General features: G+C 41.6%; 2 protein-coding genes across 2 annotated transcripts in view; both read left to right on the top strand.

The window, feature by feature from the left end:
• Window positions 1–2,517: 2,517 nt before the first annotated feature.
• Window positions 2,518–11,920, top strand: dlec1 (DLEC1 cilia and flagella associated protein). The gene is made up of 32 exons (XM_029279709.2): window positions 2,518–2,657; window positions 2,774–2,861; window positions 3,134–3,307; window positions 3,395–3,531; window positions 3,651–3,743; window positions 3,992–4,082; window positions 4,194–4,356; window positions 4,603–4,795; window positions 5,154–5,230; window positions 5,477–5,639; window positions 5,732–5,828; window positions 5,962–6,092; window positions 6,203–6,355; window positions 6,468–6,598; window positions 6,762–6,912; window positions 7,153–7,269; window positions 7,384–7,505; window positions 7,606–7,788; window positions 7,869–7,936; window positions 8,018–8,169; window positions 8,313–8,428; window positions 8,528–8,598; window positions 9,094–9,317; window positions 9,444–9,542; window positions 9,646–9,768; window positions 9,888–9,982; window positions 10,160–10,250; window positions 10,373–10,570; window positions 10,692–10,853; window positions 10,937–11,087; window positions 11,495–11,597; window positions 11,701–11,920. The coding sequence occupies exons 1-32, from the start codon at window positions 2,526–2,528 to the stop codon at window positions 11,819–11,821; spliced, it is 4,170 nt and encodes a 1,389-aa protein (XP_029135542.2). The 5' UTR covers window positions 2,518–2,525; the 3' UTR covers window positions 11,822–11,920.
• A 2,401-nt stretch (window positions 11,921–14,321) lies between these two features.
• Window positions 14,322–17,948, top strand: part of map3k22 (mitogen-activated protein kinase kinase kinase 22) — a 39,206-nt gene continuing 35,579 nt past the window's right edge. Inside the window, exon 1 of the mRNA XM_020645570.3 lies at window positions 14,322–14,717. The gene's annotated coding sequence lies outside the window, so the exon portion shown is untranslated. The remainder of the gene's footprint in view (window positions 14,718–17,948) is intronic.

The following is a 17,948-nucleotide window of genomic DNA, read 5'->3' as shown; positions in this document are numbered from 1 at the left end:
TGACTTTATATCTCATAATTTTTACTTTTTATCTAATTATTATGACTTTATATCTCATAATTTTTTTATTTTATTCTTTATTATTTTCATTTTTATTTTTTTAACTGGCGGTGTATAGCATTGGAGCTACGCGTACAGAACTCAGGACAAAATAAGGCAGAACACAATTCAGGTAACTCTGTTGGGATGAACATTGTTTAGTCCTTGACGTGCAACAAAAATATTTCCCAGAGCTCGAGGGCGGAAGCAGCTCCAACCGTTACTATGGCAACCAGGTGTACACAAATGTTGCGGGGAAAAAAAAAAAGCAACAACCCGTGAACTAAATTCAAACTTATCCACTTCCAGAAGAGCGAGGAGAAGTGTATTTTTTTTTTTTTTTTGGAAGGTTAATGGTTCGTGAATCTTCTCTTGCTCACTCTACTTGTATGTTTTTCTGCTTTGACGTTGACTTTACTTTGTCATACATTTAAAACATTGCCTGGTAGCTACCTGAGTGGGTCGTTGGTTTTGTGGCCATGCTGGAGGAAACGGAGACCGGGAAGACATCGCGGGTTGATCCGTGTGTGTGCAGTCACAGACCCGCTTCTGGAAAAACACAGGTAATAAACACCTGCAGGTTAATACCAACAGACAAGAAACATAACACCATATTCCAAGCAGCTAAAACCATTCTCTTTAAATTAGGACATTTCTCATGTGTTAGCAAACACTTTCAAGGACCTTTACACGAAAAGCATCATTGGGAAAGACATATTATCCAACCTCATCAAGACGAAGAATGAACGCAGCAGCTACCATGACAGATATGTTAAAGAGCTCCAACAGGTAACAACAGCATGCATTATTCAATGTAAACAGAGGAAATGTTGCCATCATTTATGTTTTTTTTTTTTTTTCCAATCACACAGGCTCATACTGAATATAGTCTTTGTATAAAAGAGGCTGACACGCTTGAGAGTCATATAATTGAGGCAAGAGTTCGGGCTGCAGCAGCTGAGAGCCAGGCCTGTGAGAGAATGAAGGAGGAGATGGGAGAGTTAAATGACCATCAAAGCCTCCTAACAGGTGATATGGAAAGAATATTATGAATTAACTGTTTTAATTTACAGATACATGGAATGGATACACAAGGAGTGTTAAAGCATCTTTAATTTATGTTTTTCGTAATTGTTTTTTTTTTACAGTTGAATCCGCTTTTTCATGGTGTGTGGACAGCGATCTCCTGAAAATGAACAACCTGATTTCCCCAAAGGACTACTTAACCAAGGAAAAACCACATGTCAAAGCACCATCAACAAGTACTCTTTGGGACTCTTCGATTCATTATTAATGTCTGTTTTTTTTTTTTTGTTCAATATCTCACTTTTTTTTTTTTCCTTGTCAGTAAAATCCGATCCTGCCAGGGCCACCATCGCCTACGCCCTGCATGTGTCCAGGGGGCCTCAGGATGACGGATATAGTTTAATTCCTGGTCCGGAGAAGTCTGTGCAAGAAATGAGCGAGTCAGATATCACTCTGCCATTTGAATCCTGCTCAGATACCCCAGAGTGGAGCAAAACTCCCAAAGAGGTGAAGAATCAGAAATGTGCACTCTTTGTTAAGACCATAAATGCCTTATGCACAAAATGTCATGAATTTCAAATCTTCTTTATTTGAAAAAAAATGGACGACTCCTCTGTTAAAGGTTGAGACTCCATGCATTGTGTATTGTGAGTACTGTCATTATGTTTCAGAAGCCGAACCGGACCAAACCCAGACCAAAGTGGAAGGGTGAACCAAGCGCAAAGGATCGAGAGGAGGGAAGGGAAAAACTACAAAAGCTTAAAGAGCAACACAGCTTCCTGCGAAATCCTCGCTTTCTTCTTCCAAGTGCACAGCAGGGGGGCACGTCTCTCATCCGGCCCAGAACCAAAGTCGGGAAAAAGGTGCACATGGGGAAAAAGATGGAAGAGCGCAGGTACTAGGAAGGCCCTTTCTGTCATAACCCAGTACGATGCGTATCATAGAGGCAGGATGTTGACATAGTGAATTGCCTGTGACAACCTTGATTAATAAATAGTTGACAAAGTTCAATAGGCTCATGACAGACAGCCTCTCAAAATATTAAATAGAAGCGCAATTACTCTTTTACCCCAGTGAATAAAGCAGTGAAGCTTTTGTAATAGAGAGGGCAACAGCAGACATGTAACTTGATGCCCCTGATATTATGTACTTTATCATTTGTACATCTGCCAGGCTCTGATTCACCATACTGTTATTGGCATTTCAGTCGGGTTGAGCATAAGCAGCTAAGCTTAAATATTTACAGCACACATTACCCAAACCTGTTCCAGCTTTGATTGCTCATTTGCAGCTCCTGCTTTGATCAGACCAAGAGGCAAATGACTGTTAGTTCTTCAACAAATGACGAAAGCAAAACCGAAGACGTCTGCTTTGTGGTTTTGATGTAGAATATAATGTTGGCTGTGTTGGCTTGGCAACCAGCTTACCACTTCCTGTGAGCATTACCTCTCAATGAACAAATGCAGCGATCTAGTGTTTTTTGTTTTTCTGCTCTTTGCACTGAAAGCTCCTCTGATGACCTCGTCCCAATCTTCCTAGCAAAACCTTCAGTGGTGGTTTTTACTGACTACAGTGTGGGCCATGTATATGAGGTATGTTTAAGATGTTTTGGTGACTTGTACTGTGGCACATTGCCAGATCAATCTTTTTTTTTGTTGCTTTTTTTTTCTATTATATTAAATGAAGTACCTGCCCTGTTCTCTTTTAGACTACTCTGGAGCTGAAAAACTTGACTTCTGCAAGCCGTCATGTCCGCCTCATCCCTCCTACCACACCTTACTTCTCTATTGGCCTGGGTGAGCTGTTCATTTACTTCTGATTGGCCTCTTTAAACCTACTACATACTGTTTGCATGTTCGGAAATCCCCAAGTGTGCTAAGTATCAGTGACATATAAATCAGGAATGCTGAAGTTTTTGAAGAATGAGGTCAGTCTTCTCTGGAATGCAGTCAGTGGTTTTTGGCATGCGTGTGTTTCTTTATGTGTACATCAGCACCATCTACTGAGGAAGTCGATTAATAACAACCCAGTGACACAGAGAAACGGTCAAATAAATGTGTTTTGGCAGGGAGATTTCCAGGTGATGGCGGCGTTGTTGCACCAGGGATGAGTTGTAAGTACACAGTGCGCTTCGCTCCAGGCTCTCTGGGCAACTACGAGGACTTCATTGTGGTGGAGACCCAGGCTGAACACATATTTGTGGTGCCCATTGCAGCCATACGACCCCCTCCAGTACTCACCTGTGAGTCTCAATACAACATACTAACCTTATACTGTTATTTTCTTATCATGCATTGTTGATAAATTTTTTTCTCTAATTATTACACAGTACCAAGAGTTCTGGACTGTGGTTACTGTCTTATTGGAGGAGTGAAGTTTGTTGAGTTTTTTTGCCAAAATGTTGGGCTCAGCTCCGGGACATTCTGCATCATACCCAAGAACAAGTGGCCAGCCTCAAACCTCAGGGTAAAAATCTAAAATATTAGACCATGTATAAGAGACAGTAAGTTCACTCTGCTGTTCATTTAACTCGGCAAATGATTGAACATTATGTTGTTTTCTGTCTTTTTTTTGTCTCTCTTCAGTCTGTAGAAAGGAGTTTCTTTGCAGAGCAGGCACCCTTTGCAATCAGCCCGTCTATTTTTGTCCTGCAGCCCGGAGAAGCCACTGCAGTGGAGGTGAGTCTGTTATAAAGCCAAGTAAACATATGAACTTTCTACGATTTATATCTATAGGTTTTAATTTGACTGAGTTTAGTAAGATTTGTACCACACTAATTTAGATTATATTTGAAATACAGTGGGACTGTGTCAACAGCTTTAAAGGCTTCTCAAGACACCTTTTGCAATTTGACACACCTGACTATGTACTTGTAGGAATGATCTCTAAAATAATGTTGTGTTTTTGTATATGTTTGTGTTTGCAGGTGGTTTTCTTTCCCACCACTGCTGAGAAAAGTTGTCAGGCTTTCACTGTTGCTTGTGACAACTGTCAAGTGAAAGACGTTTCCATTGAAGGTGAATCAAAGTGCTTAGACTGTAAAAAATAACACCTTACATTTTTTTTTTTACAGCATGAGGTGAAATGGACTTATTCTGATGATGTGTGAATGTTTGTGTTTTCCCCAGGCGAGGGCCAGCTGATTGCCCTGGAGCTTGTGTCTGTATCTGGGCAGAATGATCCTCCTGTGTTGGGAGAGGTGCATGACCTCTCTGCAGAGCATTTTATCCGTTTCAGCCCATGTAACCCTCACTCTGTGCAACAGAAGAAACTTATTATCAGAAACAATGTGTGAGTCAAACACACCCAGGACACATCACACAAACTAGAAAGCAGACAAATAGTGCAACTTTAACTACTAACTAGACATTTATTCATTACAAGAGCCAGCGCTTCTGCTTTGTCGCTCACCCTGCCCTGTTGATATTTTATCCAGAGATACGAGTAGAAACAGTCGTCCTCCAAGGATCGTTGAATTTCACATTACAAAACTGTCATTCTTTTACTCTCTCTGTCTCTCTCTCTCTCTGGCTGAAGCCACTTGGAGCTGCCTTACCACTGGCAGATCATGAAGCCAAACCTGCGTCCTCTGCTTCCGGGGGAAATCCCAGAGCCCTCCCATATCCAGTTCCACCTGGCCACAGATGATGTCTTCCACGTCAGCCCCATGGCAGGAGTTCTGTCACCCTGCCAGGAAGTAGAGTTTCTGTTGACCTTCAGTCCCAATGAGGTACACAAAAAAAACACATTAAATGACAGTAAACAATAATCAGGGTATGTTGAAACAATGCTTTATGTAGTACATTTATTTTTCCTGTCTCCTGTGTCCTGTTTCCTGTTATTACATTATTGTCTATTATCTCCTTTCAACAAGTATTGTTTTTGAGATTTATGTATCAAACGTTATAAGATATATTTGTACCCATAGGCCTGTATATAGTAGTTCCTTGTTTTAAGTGTAGTATGTCAGTTTGTTTGTCTGTACATCAAGAGTTATATAAAGTGAAATGCCTTCTTTGTGATCACATACTTGGCCAACAAAAGTGATTCTGATTCTTATTCTCTCCTATTCTAAATGTTCTCTTTAGTTGAAGGATTACCACAGCGTGTGTCACTTAGTGCTCAGGGATGTCCCCGAGCTGCCGCCAGAGTCCACTGAAGACGGGTAAAGTTTCTCTGACTTTGTATGAACAGTGGTTTGTGTTTATTGTAAATATTAATTTAGAAAAAAAAGTATTTCTGGACAAATAACTCTGACACCACACTTTAAGTTTACTAAACAGAAGCACCTTCAGCGTGCCTTTCATCCACAAAATGTTGGATTGTGTGTGTGTGTTTCTGTGCGTCTGTGTTGTGCGTGTGTGTGTGTGTGTGTGTGTGTGTCTGTGTCTGTGTGTGTTTGAAAATCTAGTATCCTTCAGCCTGTTCGCACCGGCTCCAAGGTGAGCGACGTAATCGTCATGGAAATAGAGGTCAAGGGATCAACAGTGCCGTACCAGGTCTTACTGGACCCCTATGCTGTCATAATACCCGGAGATCTTTTTATTTGCACGACCACTCGCAGGCAGTTCAAGGTTATTGAAGTCATTTATTCTGAAGGTAACTTCATTCAAAGATTTCAGTTCTCTAACAAATCAGTGTGTTTCTGTTTCTTTTTGTGTATCAGATGTGGAACCACAGTAAAACCGGCATCTTTTTTCAATGGGAGAGAATGAGCAGTAGCAGCCACATCATAGAGGTGGAGCCCTCTACTGGTAGAATAGGTGCGGCGCCACACATTACAATGGATATTTATACATAAAAATCTGGGTTCCCTTAAGTTGGTATTGCAAACAGTATTTCATTAATCAGTTGGGTAAGTACTGATGGATTTGTCTTTTGTGGGTTTGGATCCAGAGGAGAACGAGTGCTTCGATTTCGACCTGATTGTGACCGGAGGGAAACCAGAGAAGGTCGTGTCCAGTCTGGTTTGCCACATAGAGCACCGTCAAGAGCCCGTCACTCTGGCCGTGGAAGTCTCTTTCAAGGTGAGAATTAATCTTAACGCCTTCCCCCGAATTACAACACACAAGTCAGAGCTATAATCTTTTTTTTTAAGTTTGCTGCTGTGACATTATTTGTTCTGTATTTTGATTAGGGTCCCACAGTGACCCTCAGTGTGCCCAGTGTGGACTTTGGGCTCTTGAAGCTTGGCGAGCAGACACACACTACGCTGCTTCTCACCAACATCACCCAGCTGGAGGCAAACTGGACGCTGAAGGAGAAGTGTAATAATCAGCAAGACACTCAGGTGTTTACAGTGGGACGATATAAAAACACATCCTGGATAATAAAAAAAAAACACACAAAGGATGCTTTTAAACATATCTTTTTAAATATCTCTTTGTATCTTTTGTGTTTAGATCTTAGTGGAGCCATGCACAGGTGTGCTGCCCCCCTTGGCCTCCTGCAGTGTGGATGTGCTTTTTATGCCACATTTCAGCCAGCAATATGATTCTGAGCTCGATCTGACTGTTGAGAATGGAACAGGATGGTAAGGAAAAACAGGTTTCCGAAAAACAAATAGTGTTCAAAAGCAGCTGGACCCTAACAACTGTGAAGTGATGCAGAGGACCCAGCCCTGACAACAAAGACCGTGATAATCAGTGACAGTATCCTGCTGAGAGTGAGTAACTCTACCTGTGTGTTCTTTTCAGTCACCTGTCCATGCATGCAGTTGTGCAGTCCCCTCAGGTGTGTCTGCTCAACTGTGAGCTGCTCCTGTCTGACCTGTACATCGGAGTTCCAGCCAATGCAACCGTCACGCTTTTTAACCAGACCCTGCTGCCTACCGACTTCAGCTGGATTGTAAACTAACATTATTACTGTTTCAATTTCAACACTCTTATTGCACTGTAAGAAGAAGGAACCTCTTGAATGTTTAAATACAATTGTAAGACATTATTTTATATACAAATATTGCTATTGTTCTTATGGTTGTTTGAGTTTTTATTATCAATTAGGTAATAGTTTGCCTGATATAAATTGGGCTACATGTATGAAATGCAGTTAATTATCAGAGATTTGACTTTAAATTTCCCCCACAAGGCCCAGCTGCAGGGTAAACAAGCTGAACTGTGTACAGCCAGTTTTCAGCCATCCTCTGGCACTCTGGGACCTAATGCCAGCATGGACGTCACAGTTACCTTCACCTCTAACACGGATGTAAGCAGTAACTACAAACACACCAGAAATGAACATGACTTTCCACTACACTGTGACGCAATCACCAAAAACAGGCACTGACTTTATGCAACTCTTTTGTGCGTATTTCTCCAGGTGGAGCTGACTGAGTTGGCAGCTCTCTGTGAAGTCCTGGGGATGAACTCTCCTCTTGCTCTTGGTATTGTGGCTTCCAAAACCAAGAATCTCAGTGTGTCCTATTCGCTGCCTTGTGAGGGGTACTACATGTCTACTACTATCTAACAAGCTTAAGAGTAAATCAACATACAAGACTGAGAGGTTCCAACTCACATTACGGCTGCTGTTCTTTTCTTGAAGCTCTACTCAGGATGATGAGAGACCCTCAACATTGTTACTTGACTTTGATGATGTGGTTTTGAAGCAAGCTGTTACCAAGCAGTTACTGATAACCAATGAAAGCGCCATCCCTGCACCTTTCACTATAGAGGCCGAGTATTTCAACTGCCATGCTTTAAAGCCAAAGAATCATTCTGAAAAAAGGTAAAGAAATCGTCTGAATAATTGATGAGAGAATGACTCACTGGACTGCAAATGTGACACGACCTGCATTTGAATCGCAGGGTCGCATTCGTCAAGAAGCCGATTCACTCGGTTCAAGCCCAGAAATTGGAAGAAAAAGCGCACGAGGGTACGCTTTAAACTTCACGTTCAAAATAGATTGAGCTCATTCTTGACAGATTGTTGAGTGTGTCTCTGTTTCTGTTGGCAGAGTTTGTGAACAGCCTGCTGGCTCACGGTAAGGGTGCAGCTTTCTTTGTCCTGCCACACTGTGGATTGCTGGGACCATTTGAGAGCCAGAGTGTGGATATCACCGCTTACTCTGACATGTGGGGGGAGTACAGAGATCTCCTCTTATGCAAAGTATGAAGTTATACAATGATATTAACAGATGTTTCAGGATAAAATGTTACGTTCTGCAGCAATGAGGACAACAGGCATCATTTTTAAAACATGTATTCTCTCTGTTTTTCAAAGAGGTTTTATTCAGATACTTTTCTGTGCAGGTCGGGGATCTCGAGGTTACACCTATTCCCATGCAGATGATGGTGAGAGGCTGCCCGCTGTACTTCCAAATGACAGGCCCGCGTCCAGACAACCAAACCCAGGGACCAACCATACAGTGTGTTACGCTTTACACTTCTCCACTTCCATTCACCATCACATTTTAATGAGTGGGTTTTTATGATTGTGTTTCACATTTTTTTTTTTGCATCATTAGTTTTGGATCTCACGTTTCTGGAGGTGACACTGTGTCTCGTTCTCTTCGCATCAACAACCCCTCCATGTTCGGTTAGTGCAATCATTAAAAAGTGGGTAAATCAGATTGATTAATAAGACCGCCTCTGTGTGTTTTTACTCACTTTGAATAATCCTCCAAATTGGAGAAAATAATCCTTTTTATGTTTGAATTTCAGGCCCTGTTGAGACTTAAGATGAGTAATAATTACATAGAGAGGCATTTTAGATACTCACTAACTCTTAAGAACAATGAATACATGTCTTCAGTACCCATAACCATGAGATTTATGAATTACATGTGATGCTGATCTTGTTTTCTGAGATGCAGGTTTTGCTTCTATCCTAATTGTAAAGTTTTATTGTTGTACCCAATTCCCTTTTCTCACTTAAGGTCACTGATGAGCTGGACATCTGAGCCCTGTGATGTGTGTAATGTCCTTTTGGAGTATGTTTGTGTGTTTGTCTTTGTCCAACTGTTTGTCAAAAAATAAACAACTTTCCCTTCTGCATTCTTCAAAGTTATCTTATCTGTTTTTTTAATGCCAGATATTGGCATTGACTGGGAAACATACAACGTTGATGAGAATCACCATGAACTGATGGAATCTGAAGAAACCTCTGAAGATAAGGATGCTGAAGACAATGATGTGTCGAGTGGTGTTATAAGGGATTCTGATGGGAACGTTCATACAGTTCTGGAAAGGAACTCTGAGGGAACAAGTACCCCAGTCCAGAGCCGGGCTGTGAGTCCATTTAACAGCACAGCAAAGGTACACAAATAGATGTTCAATCCAGTGTTATGAAGTGACCTCTGGTAAAAAAATCTCATGGCTCGAGTGTGATGCTACATGTTAAAATCCACACGTAATCCTTTGACTCAATCTCATTGATTTCAGGAGGAGACAGTGGTGGAATATATAAGCAAGAATGACAGTGAGGACGAGGAAACTGGCAACCTCTCGGATTTTCCATACTGCATCACTCCTCAGCAGACAGTATGTCGATCGGATTCAAGCCACATGCATCTCTTCTACCTCTGAAACGATGCTTTTAGCCATATAAATAATTCTGTTATTCCTTCCTGCTCTTTATCTCAAGGTGATTCCAGCAAAGGGCAGCAGCACAATCCACGTTTCTTTCACTCCTTTCACTCTGTCCGGGTCAGTTTACGAGTCCAAATGTGTAGGATTAGCTCTGGGCTTCATGAGTCTAGACTCCGAGGTAACATCCACGCTGCACAACAATGCAATTTCCATTTCTAATCATGAAAAAATTCAAGCAGCAGCGCACTCTGATGCAGCGAAAACTCCCTTGTTATTGTGTTTTGTGTATGTTAACAGATGGCTGCATGTGTCCCGGGTAAAGTTATAAGAGCTCAAGGTTTGGATTTGGAGCCTGTCAGGATGGATCTACTAGCAGCCGTTAAGCCTGCGCTGTGAGAAATTACAATCTTACTATTTATGTTCCTGCAAAAAAAACGAAAAAAAAAAAACCCAATGCATCCAACTGAATTTACGATTTCTGAATTAAAATGAGCTGAGGTTCAGTAAAAGGCGCTCAGAGGTGGTCTGATTAAGTTGCATATCATCCTCTCGGCGTCTTGTCACTGCAGGCTCTTGGTGCAGATGGAGGAGGATGAGGGGGTGCTGGAGTTCAGAGCCTCAGTCGGTGATTTACTGCGGCTGGGAGAATCAGAGGAGGAGGTCTGTGGGAAAAGCCATAAAACAAAGTTCAAGCATGAGGTTTTAATCCAACAGGGTTTTAATATTTCTGTTCAGTCATGCTTATTGGTTTTCTTTCTGGTTTTTCTTTTCTTGTTCTATAGCTTGTAGTGTGTGAATTTGACACCACACAGACCTTTCAGCTGAAAAATAACTCTGAAATGGCCCTGCACTTCCAACTGGAGACTCAGCCGCCATTTTTAGTGCTCAAGCCACAGCCTCAAGCCTTTACCAGTACAAGCAGTAACCTGCCTAGTGGTGACAGCCAGTCTCTGGTGCTGAAGCCACAACACAGTATGCAGGTAAGACCTGGAGAATACCTACCACTGTAGATATGGTATCAGGAAAATCTTGATAAAGGATTCTATGTTTTCTTGTTCATCCCCACTGAAAGTTGTACATTTGTCTGCATTTTTCTTCCAGGTGAAGGTGGCCTTCCATTGCTCCCTGTCTCTCCTTGACCTTGCAGACCAGGCAGATGAGCAAGTCCCACTCGGGGTGACGCTGATCAGCAATGAAGCCCAGCAGAGGAAGCTGAGGTTCCAGCAGAACCTCCTGATTCACTACAGCAATAACACACTTCAGGTCAGGGAGAAAGAAGAAATGAGATGAGACTGTAGGATCCTCTGTGGTTAAATGAGAGTTTATTTCTACTTCTTTCTGTGCAGACCGTACCTCTTTGTGCCCACCTGGATCTTGCTACAATTCGTCTGTCCACTGACAGCATTGACTTTGGATTCTGTTATGTGGGTCAGACACAGACAGTAGAGGTCAACTTGTACAGCCATGGAGCCCACACTTACTGGAAATCAGTTACAGGTAACTATTGAACTGTCCTCTGTATTCTTTTGGTATTAACTCCTTGAGCTTATAATTTGTTTCTTGGGTATCTTTAGGTCCTAAATGTTGGCACATACATTATTTTAGAACAGTTTTCATCATAGACTGTTTAAAAAATGGACGTAGTCTCAGTGATGTCACCCATTGGTTTCTGAAAAGGTGTTATGAAGCCCACTGATTGTGTTCTTCAAAAAGTGGGTTGTACCAGACACAAAATATGTTTATTCCGCTGGCCTCATTTTTTAACGGCGGAGGTTGCCGCTTGGTGTTCATGCACATGTGGCTTACCTCACTTTCTTCTGTCACAATAACAAACACGTGGGTGTGTGTGTGTGTGTGTGTGTGTGTGTGTGTGTGTGTGTGTGTGTGTGTGTGTGTGTGTGCAGAGTCAGATGTGTTCAGAGTGACACCAGACTTTGGACTTCTCAGGTCCAAAGGGCTTCATGTCACCAGCTACAGCCAGTGTCTTCAGATCAGCTTCACTCCCAGGTATCAAACCACAGACCATAGGAAGAAGAAATGTTACATTTGACTACAATATTTAAAAAAAAAACTGCTAAGGTTTCTGATGTTAACATATTCTATTTTATAGCGAGGACAGAAATTTCCGGTCCACTGTGTTAATCCAGTCTCCTCTAGTGAAGACCCCTCTCACTCTGCAGCTCCAGGGAAAAGGATCCTTTGATGTGCACAAGTTGAATGAGACACTCTGATAACAAAACTGTCACACAACCTGTTGTTTCACCTGCTATACTTTAATCAGCTTATTTATTGACCTTTTATAAGAATGTAAATAAAGTAGAAATTGTTCATTCCTCTTGTGTTTGTCCTTAGACCAGTTATCAACGGCAGTAAACAGGGTGACTCACAGCAGTGCCCCCACTGAGTCTCAGTTTTGCCCACAGAAAATCTACATATGAAAAGTTTGATCTGTAAAAAGAAAGAACTTCTCGTCTATTTTTAACATTCCCATGGAGTTCACCTGTCTGCAAACGGCCTGATTGATTTTTCTACCAGTCGATTACAGCCGGCAGTCTCCCTGAGGGGGCTATGGATTTTTGTGTAAGACCCTTTTAGTGAAGCATAAAGATCAAAAAGGAGAAAAATAAATAGTGCACACACACAAACACGTTCCTATTACAAGCTTGGTCAAGTGCTGCAGGGAAGAAAGAGGCTGGTTCTGTACACAATGTGAGGCGGAAGAGAAAGCTCAGAGTGTAGACGCACAAGATGTTACTCCATCCTTCACCTGACTGAAGTTCATTCATGTGTCAGTTCTAGCATTATTAATGATTTTATATCTGTTTTTCAGCATACTTTAACCATCATTAAAGGTGATTAGAATAACCCTACATTGTGCTCCAGATAACAATCAGAATATCTATACACATAAACAACATGTTATGGTTCTAAGCAGAGCTAGCAATAATAGGTGAGTTTTCAGTCAGACGATCAGACTTCAGTCATGACAAACATCTATCCACAATCCGCCATCAAGCTGTTTGATTATTTCTCTTCAGACCGATGCAAACACATCCTGCTTTTCTCCAGAGAGCCAAAATGCCTCTCAAACACTCTGAAACGATGCTGCAGAAATCATCGGCCTGTGGTGTTTGTCTACCGCACAGTTCAGCGCTGCAAATCCACACAGAGATGCAAATGTTCAATTGATATTCATTGCACTCAGGCAGTCGTACCCACAGCGAGGGCATGTCTGATCACAATAAAACACTGCTGTGTGGAACTAATCTGAAGAGTGCAATGCTGGAGTCAAGGTCGGAAGAGCATTTGTTATTCTCACAGTCTGCTCTTATAGGCATAAGAGAGGAGAGTGGACTACCTGGGGTTTATATTTGTTTTAAAAACTGGTCCACAGGTAGACGTTTTTTTAGTGTGTTGTTTATCAGCCCAACAGGAAAGTATTGCTAAGAAGTGTTTTAGTACACTGCTGCATTTGTGTAAGAGGGCTCTGATAGACTACATCAAGAGCTCTAAACTGCAGGGAACTAGCTGTGGTTCAAGTGGAAGTATTAAAAGGAAAGAGATAATTAGTTAATAAATAAAGATGAAAATAAATGATCAGACAAATTATAGGATTATTAAATTATATTATGCAATAATAGTTTGCATTTTAAATGTAAATTGGTTGTTTATTTATGTATGTATTTAGATTAGATTTAAAAAATGCATTTGTATTTATTCTATGCAAATAATTTGAGTTTAATCTTTAAATTTCATTAAAAAAATATTTCAACTTGGCTATTAGAGTAGGACATATAGCTGTCCGTTAAGGGCTTTTGGTTTGTCTTCCTGACCAGATTAATGGCATTAATTAATGACATCAACAACAAACAATCAAATTAATTGAAAAAATATATAATATATAGTACAAATTGAGTCTTTTTTTTAATTGATGAGTATACAGCTCCACTGCATTAATATGTTATTAACATGTTCTCTGGTTCATCTAAATATCTATGAGTATGTGTTTGAAACAATAAAAACATGCATTATTTTGTACAACATCTCTTTCAACCGGCAAATGAATATTCTCATTTACAATTTTTCTTTTTCAATGGTCTCTTGTGTTTTTTCTGTTGCTGTACATCATAAAAAAAAGAACGAATGACACAGTACATGAGAAACATAATTATTATTCTGTTATACTTACAGTATCAGCATTTCGTTTTAACTTAGTCTGAACTTTTCTTTTGGGAGCTTGTGTTTGGTACAGCTGGCTCTCAAACATATACATTTATATCTCTTGCAGGTTCAGTAAAATCTTAAAGTTGCATCATTCGGTAATCGTTTTGCAAGTTTTGGGACCATTGAGGCTTTTGGCTGCTTAAATTGTGAAAAAGTGAAACTCTGTTGACAGCAGAGGCAGCTACTGGAGAACCTGCTGCGATAAATATATAATCACGTCACCCACGCTGTGGCTGCGAGAGCTTATCATTGTGTGAGGCACTTGTGGTCACTTCATGAAGCAGAGTGCCTAAAACCTAAAGATGAACTGTTTTAAAACAGTATTTAAACAGCTGAAGGGGTCGTAAAGAAATGTCTCTTCAGGGTACAGACGTTGTACTTGCTCAAGCCGTCCACACGGGGGCGGTGCTTACCCCCCCCCCCCCCCAATTTGAAGCCGCTGCCTTTTTAGAAAAACGCACCACCGGAGAGCGTCACCACTTCCTGGAGCTCACGTTGTTGCTGACATCAGAGGCGCAGCTCGAGGGGAAAAACTCAGCTCCCTCTCTGTAGTGTGTGTGCAGACGAGCGAAGAGCAGGGTGACAAAACAAACTTTCCTCTGAAACACATTTGCAGTTTTTCGTCCCGTCTGTCACAGCTGCTGTGGATTATGCACCTGGGAGAGGAGGACACATATGTGCCTGAACACAGCTTGTATTTGTAATTTCTGCGGACAGATTGCAGTTTCCGGATAACAGAACACACTGTTTTGGTGAACATTTTCTGCTCTGCATCTGTTGGGATTTTTTTTTGTCCGCTCTTCCTGTCGGTTATCTCTCATAAGCTTACACTCAGCCAGTTTATTCGTCTTCAGAACATTCTGCAGCCACAACAAAAAAACATGGAGACACTAAGATAACAAGGTAAGAGTCCAGTCTTGATAAATTCTCCATGGGTTTCGTGCCATTTACCGAGTACACTGATTTCGCCTGTTATTTCCTGTTTATGTCAAGTTAAAAGACAGGAATTTGGTGTTCCTACAAACACAAGCATTATGCAGCATGTCTAAAACCTTCCTGCAAGTGGAAACTCATATCCTGCTTTAAAAACTTACATGTATTTTGTTGCAAGTGTTTCTTTAAAAAAACAACAACAAGAATTTGGATAATTAATTGCCCTACTTTTGGTTTTAAGCGTATGTTTTGCAAATGCATTCATGCAATTTCCTTTTTTTTTTTTTTAAGTGCAAATTAGTCTTCATCTTAATTGAAGCAGCTTGCCTGTCTGGGGATGTTGGTCATTTCTGGAAAGTCACTGTCATCCTGTGCTTGTTCACTCATTTCTGACTCTATCCTCTTTTTTCTTCTTCTTTGCTGTCAGTCCAAGACTTTATGATTCACATTAACTTGAAAGAAGGAAATCCCAAGATCGCATCTAGTCTTGGAAAAAGTCCTTCACATGTGTCCCCCATTTGCCATGCTCCTCCATGTGTTTTCAAACTATTCCAAGTCCATGTTGAGGTCTTTACAGTGCCAAAGTGATGAGGAGGCTGAGGAGCGTCGTCCAGACCTTCGCCACTCGTCCCAGCAATGGCAGACCTCTGAGACAATCTGCCAAATTAGATTTTAATGAGGCCACCGTGTTCATCAAATCAAATCAATGTGAACAGCACTCGCAAGAGTCTGAGCAACAAACTGACTGATGAGTCTATCAGCACATTGGTGTGCCCCCAATGCCCCCAATGCCCCCCCCCCCCCCCCCCCCCCACTGAAATGGCCTTAAAGTGCAAGTCAAACTGTCAAGTGGAAACTGCCCACATGATATGGTTGGTGTGCCTCAAGCAAAACAACCCATTTGGCTGATAACAGGAGTGGATCCCACAGTTTAAAGGCCATCCAGAGACAGGAGAGATGGCTTAGTGATGGTGTTATGATGGGACTAATGAGGATTAGACCTCAACACTGCTTGTCATGATCTAAAGAAGAGTTTCAAGGTGTCTCATTACTTCCATGAGTGGTCTAGGTTGTCACTCTAAAATATTGTGACACAGCTGTGTTAAAACACTAGATTCTGATTGGTCAGTAATGGCTTATAAGCTCTACTGTTTCTCTAAAGCCTACAGACCAATGCTATGATGAAAGGACTACTTTCTGACTGCAGCTCTGAACACAGACTTCTTGTGATCATGTCATTCTGCGGGAAAGTGAATCGACAACCTTGACGTCGGGTCTGTTTACAACCAGCGCAGACAGAGCGAGAGCTTTTAAGATGCCAAAATCAGGATGATAGAGAAATCTTCAAAGTTGAAGTTCATTTTACTGCTGTCCTACTTTGCCCCGCTGTCGTCGTCTTCTTTCATCCCGCTGTCGACTTACAATAAACTTCATATTACCCTCATTTGCTCCACGGCGAGGAGTCAAGAAGCGGTGACACAGCAAGTCAAATTGCCAGGGAACGGTTCAGAACGCTATATCCTTTTAATTGAAGTATCAAAACGCATGTCAGAACAACGATGTATTGCTGTATCCATATTTTATCCCACCGTTAAATAAAATGTCAAAAGACTTTCAATTACGAGGGAATAAAGTCAATCAGGTGCTGCAGTGTTTAGTGCGGTCTCATTTCACTATCAGTGTCAATGCTCGTTTGAGTTAAAGCAGCCAAGCGGGCTCCTTAGTTTAACATGGATGCAGCTGCAAACCTTAGAGTGTGAGGGACTTCTTTTTGGAGAAGAAAGGTATCCTTTATTAATCCCACGAGGGGAAATTACATTTTACACTCTGTTGTTGAGAGATGCCACACACACACACACATATACCAGTGTTTCCCCTACCATTATATTAGGGGAGCGGCCCGCCTTGAAGGTCAAGTTAAAAAAAAAAAAAAAAAAGGTTTTATTTTTTATTTTTTATTTTTAGATTTTTATGGGGGGCTTTATTGTTGGGATAGGATAGTGGATAGAGTCGGAAATCAGGGAAAGAAGTCATTTAGGAAACCTTTTCCGATAGAGAAGGACAGCTGTCATTAAAGGTAACGCATGAACACCAAGATGTGTTTGTGTCGGCGTGTGTGTGTGTGTGTGTGTGTGTGTGTGTGTCCAAAGCTGTAAACCTAGGGGAAACACTGCATATACTGAAATACACACACACACACATGCACAAACAGGATCCTATGGACATGCGCTAATGGAGGCATGTCAGAGTGAGTGGGCGCTCGTGAGCTGGTGGAGGGTTAAGTGACTTACTCAAGGGGACCTCGGCAGTGCTCAGGGAGTGAACAGGCAGCTCTCCAGTTACCGGATCGATTTTCCTGATTTTGGTCCCCATTGGGACACAAACCGGCGTCCCAAGTCCCAACTACTGCCACCCGCAGTGACACAAGGAATACAGTCCTTTTTAAATCAAAACAATTCATTCTAACTTAAAATCTGTCTATCTCTTCTTTGCTTCAGTAAATATCAGTGTAATAAGTGGAATCATGTACAGTAAGTGAGTTGTTTTAACAGAATTATACCCCCCACTGGGTGAGACAAGACCCTTCCGCTATAACAACCCTTACATGTCATGTACAGTGAAGTTTGATTATGCGGACAGTATTTCCTAGCAGCCCACTTACGAGAAAGCAGAGTTCACCCACTTGCTCTCCTTAATATCCTGCTGTCAACTCATGGGACAGTTTTCACGCTGGCTTGCTTTGCGACTCATTAGCTGCTGAGTGTCTTAATCAGCGCAAACATGGCCTCTTCCTCTTCCTCCTCCTCCTCCTCCTCCTCCACTCCGTCCCCTCAGCGAGTGTGAAGTCATGCCTTCAAATTCACAGAAGCCTGAACACTCGCCAGACGCCCACTGACCAGAGGGGCTGGAGGTGAAAGGTCTCTGTGACTCATGTAAGAGGGCCTTAGCCTCCACTTGAACGCCTGTTGTGGTTGTTGCCGGGTTACTAGAAAGCACAACAAGTTTTGTCATTAGGTGTGATTGAGTGTCATGCCTCCGTAGCTTGACGCAGCATAATTAGATACTGTATGGTCCTGTGCGAAGCATGCCAGACAACAAAGAACAGTGTCGTTTAAATGATCCAGAACTCTTATTGTTTTTCTGTTTTGTTGTGTGAATGGGAGTTAATCCATTTAAGGAGAGTCAAACCAAAATGAAATC

This window comes from Labrus bergylta, chromosome 20 (genome assembly GCF_963930695.1).
Source record: "Labrus bergylta chromosome 20, fLabBer1.1, whole genome shotgun sequence".
Classification (NCBI taxonomy): domain Eukaryota; kingdom Metazoa; phylum Chordata; class Actinopteri; order Labriformes; family Labridae; genus Labrus; species Labrus bergylta.
This window is presented reverse-complemented; position numbering and strand designations above follow the sequence as displayed.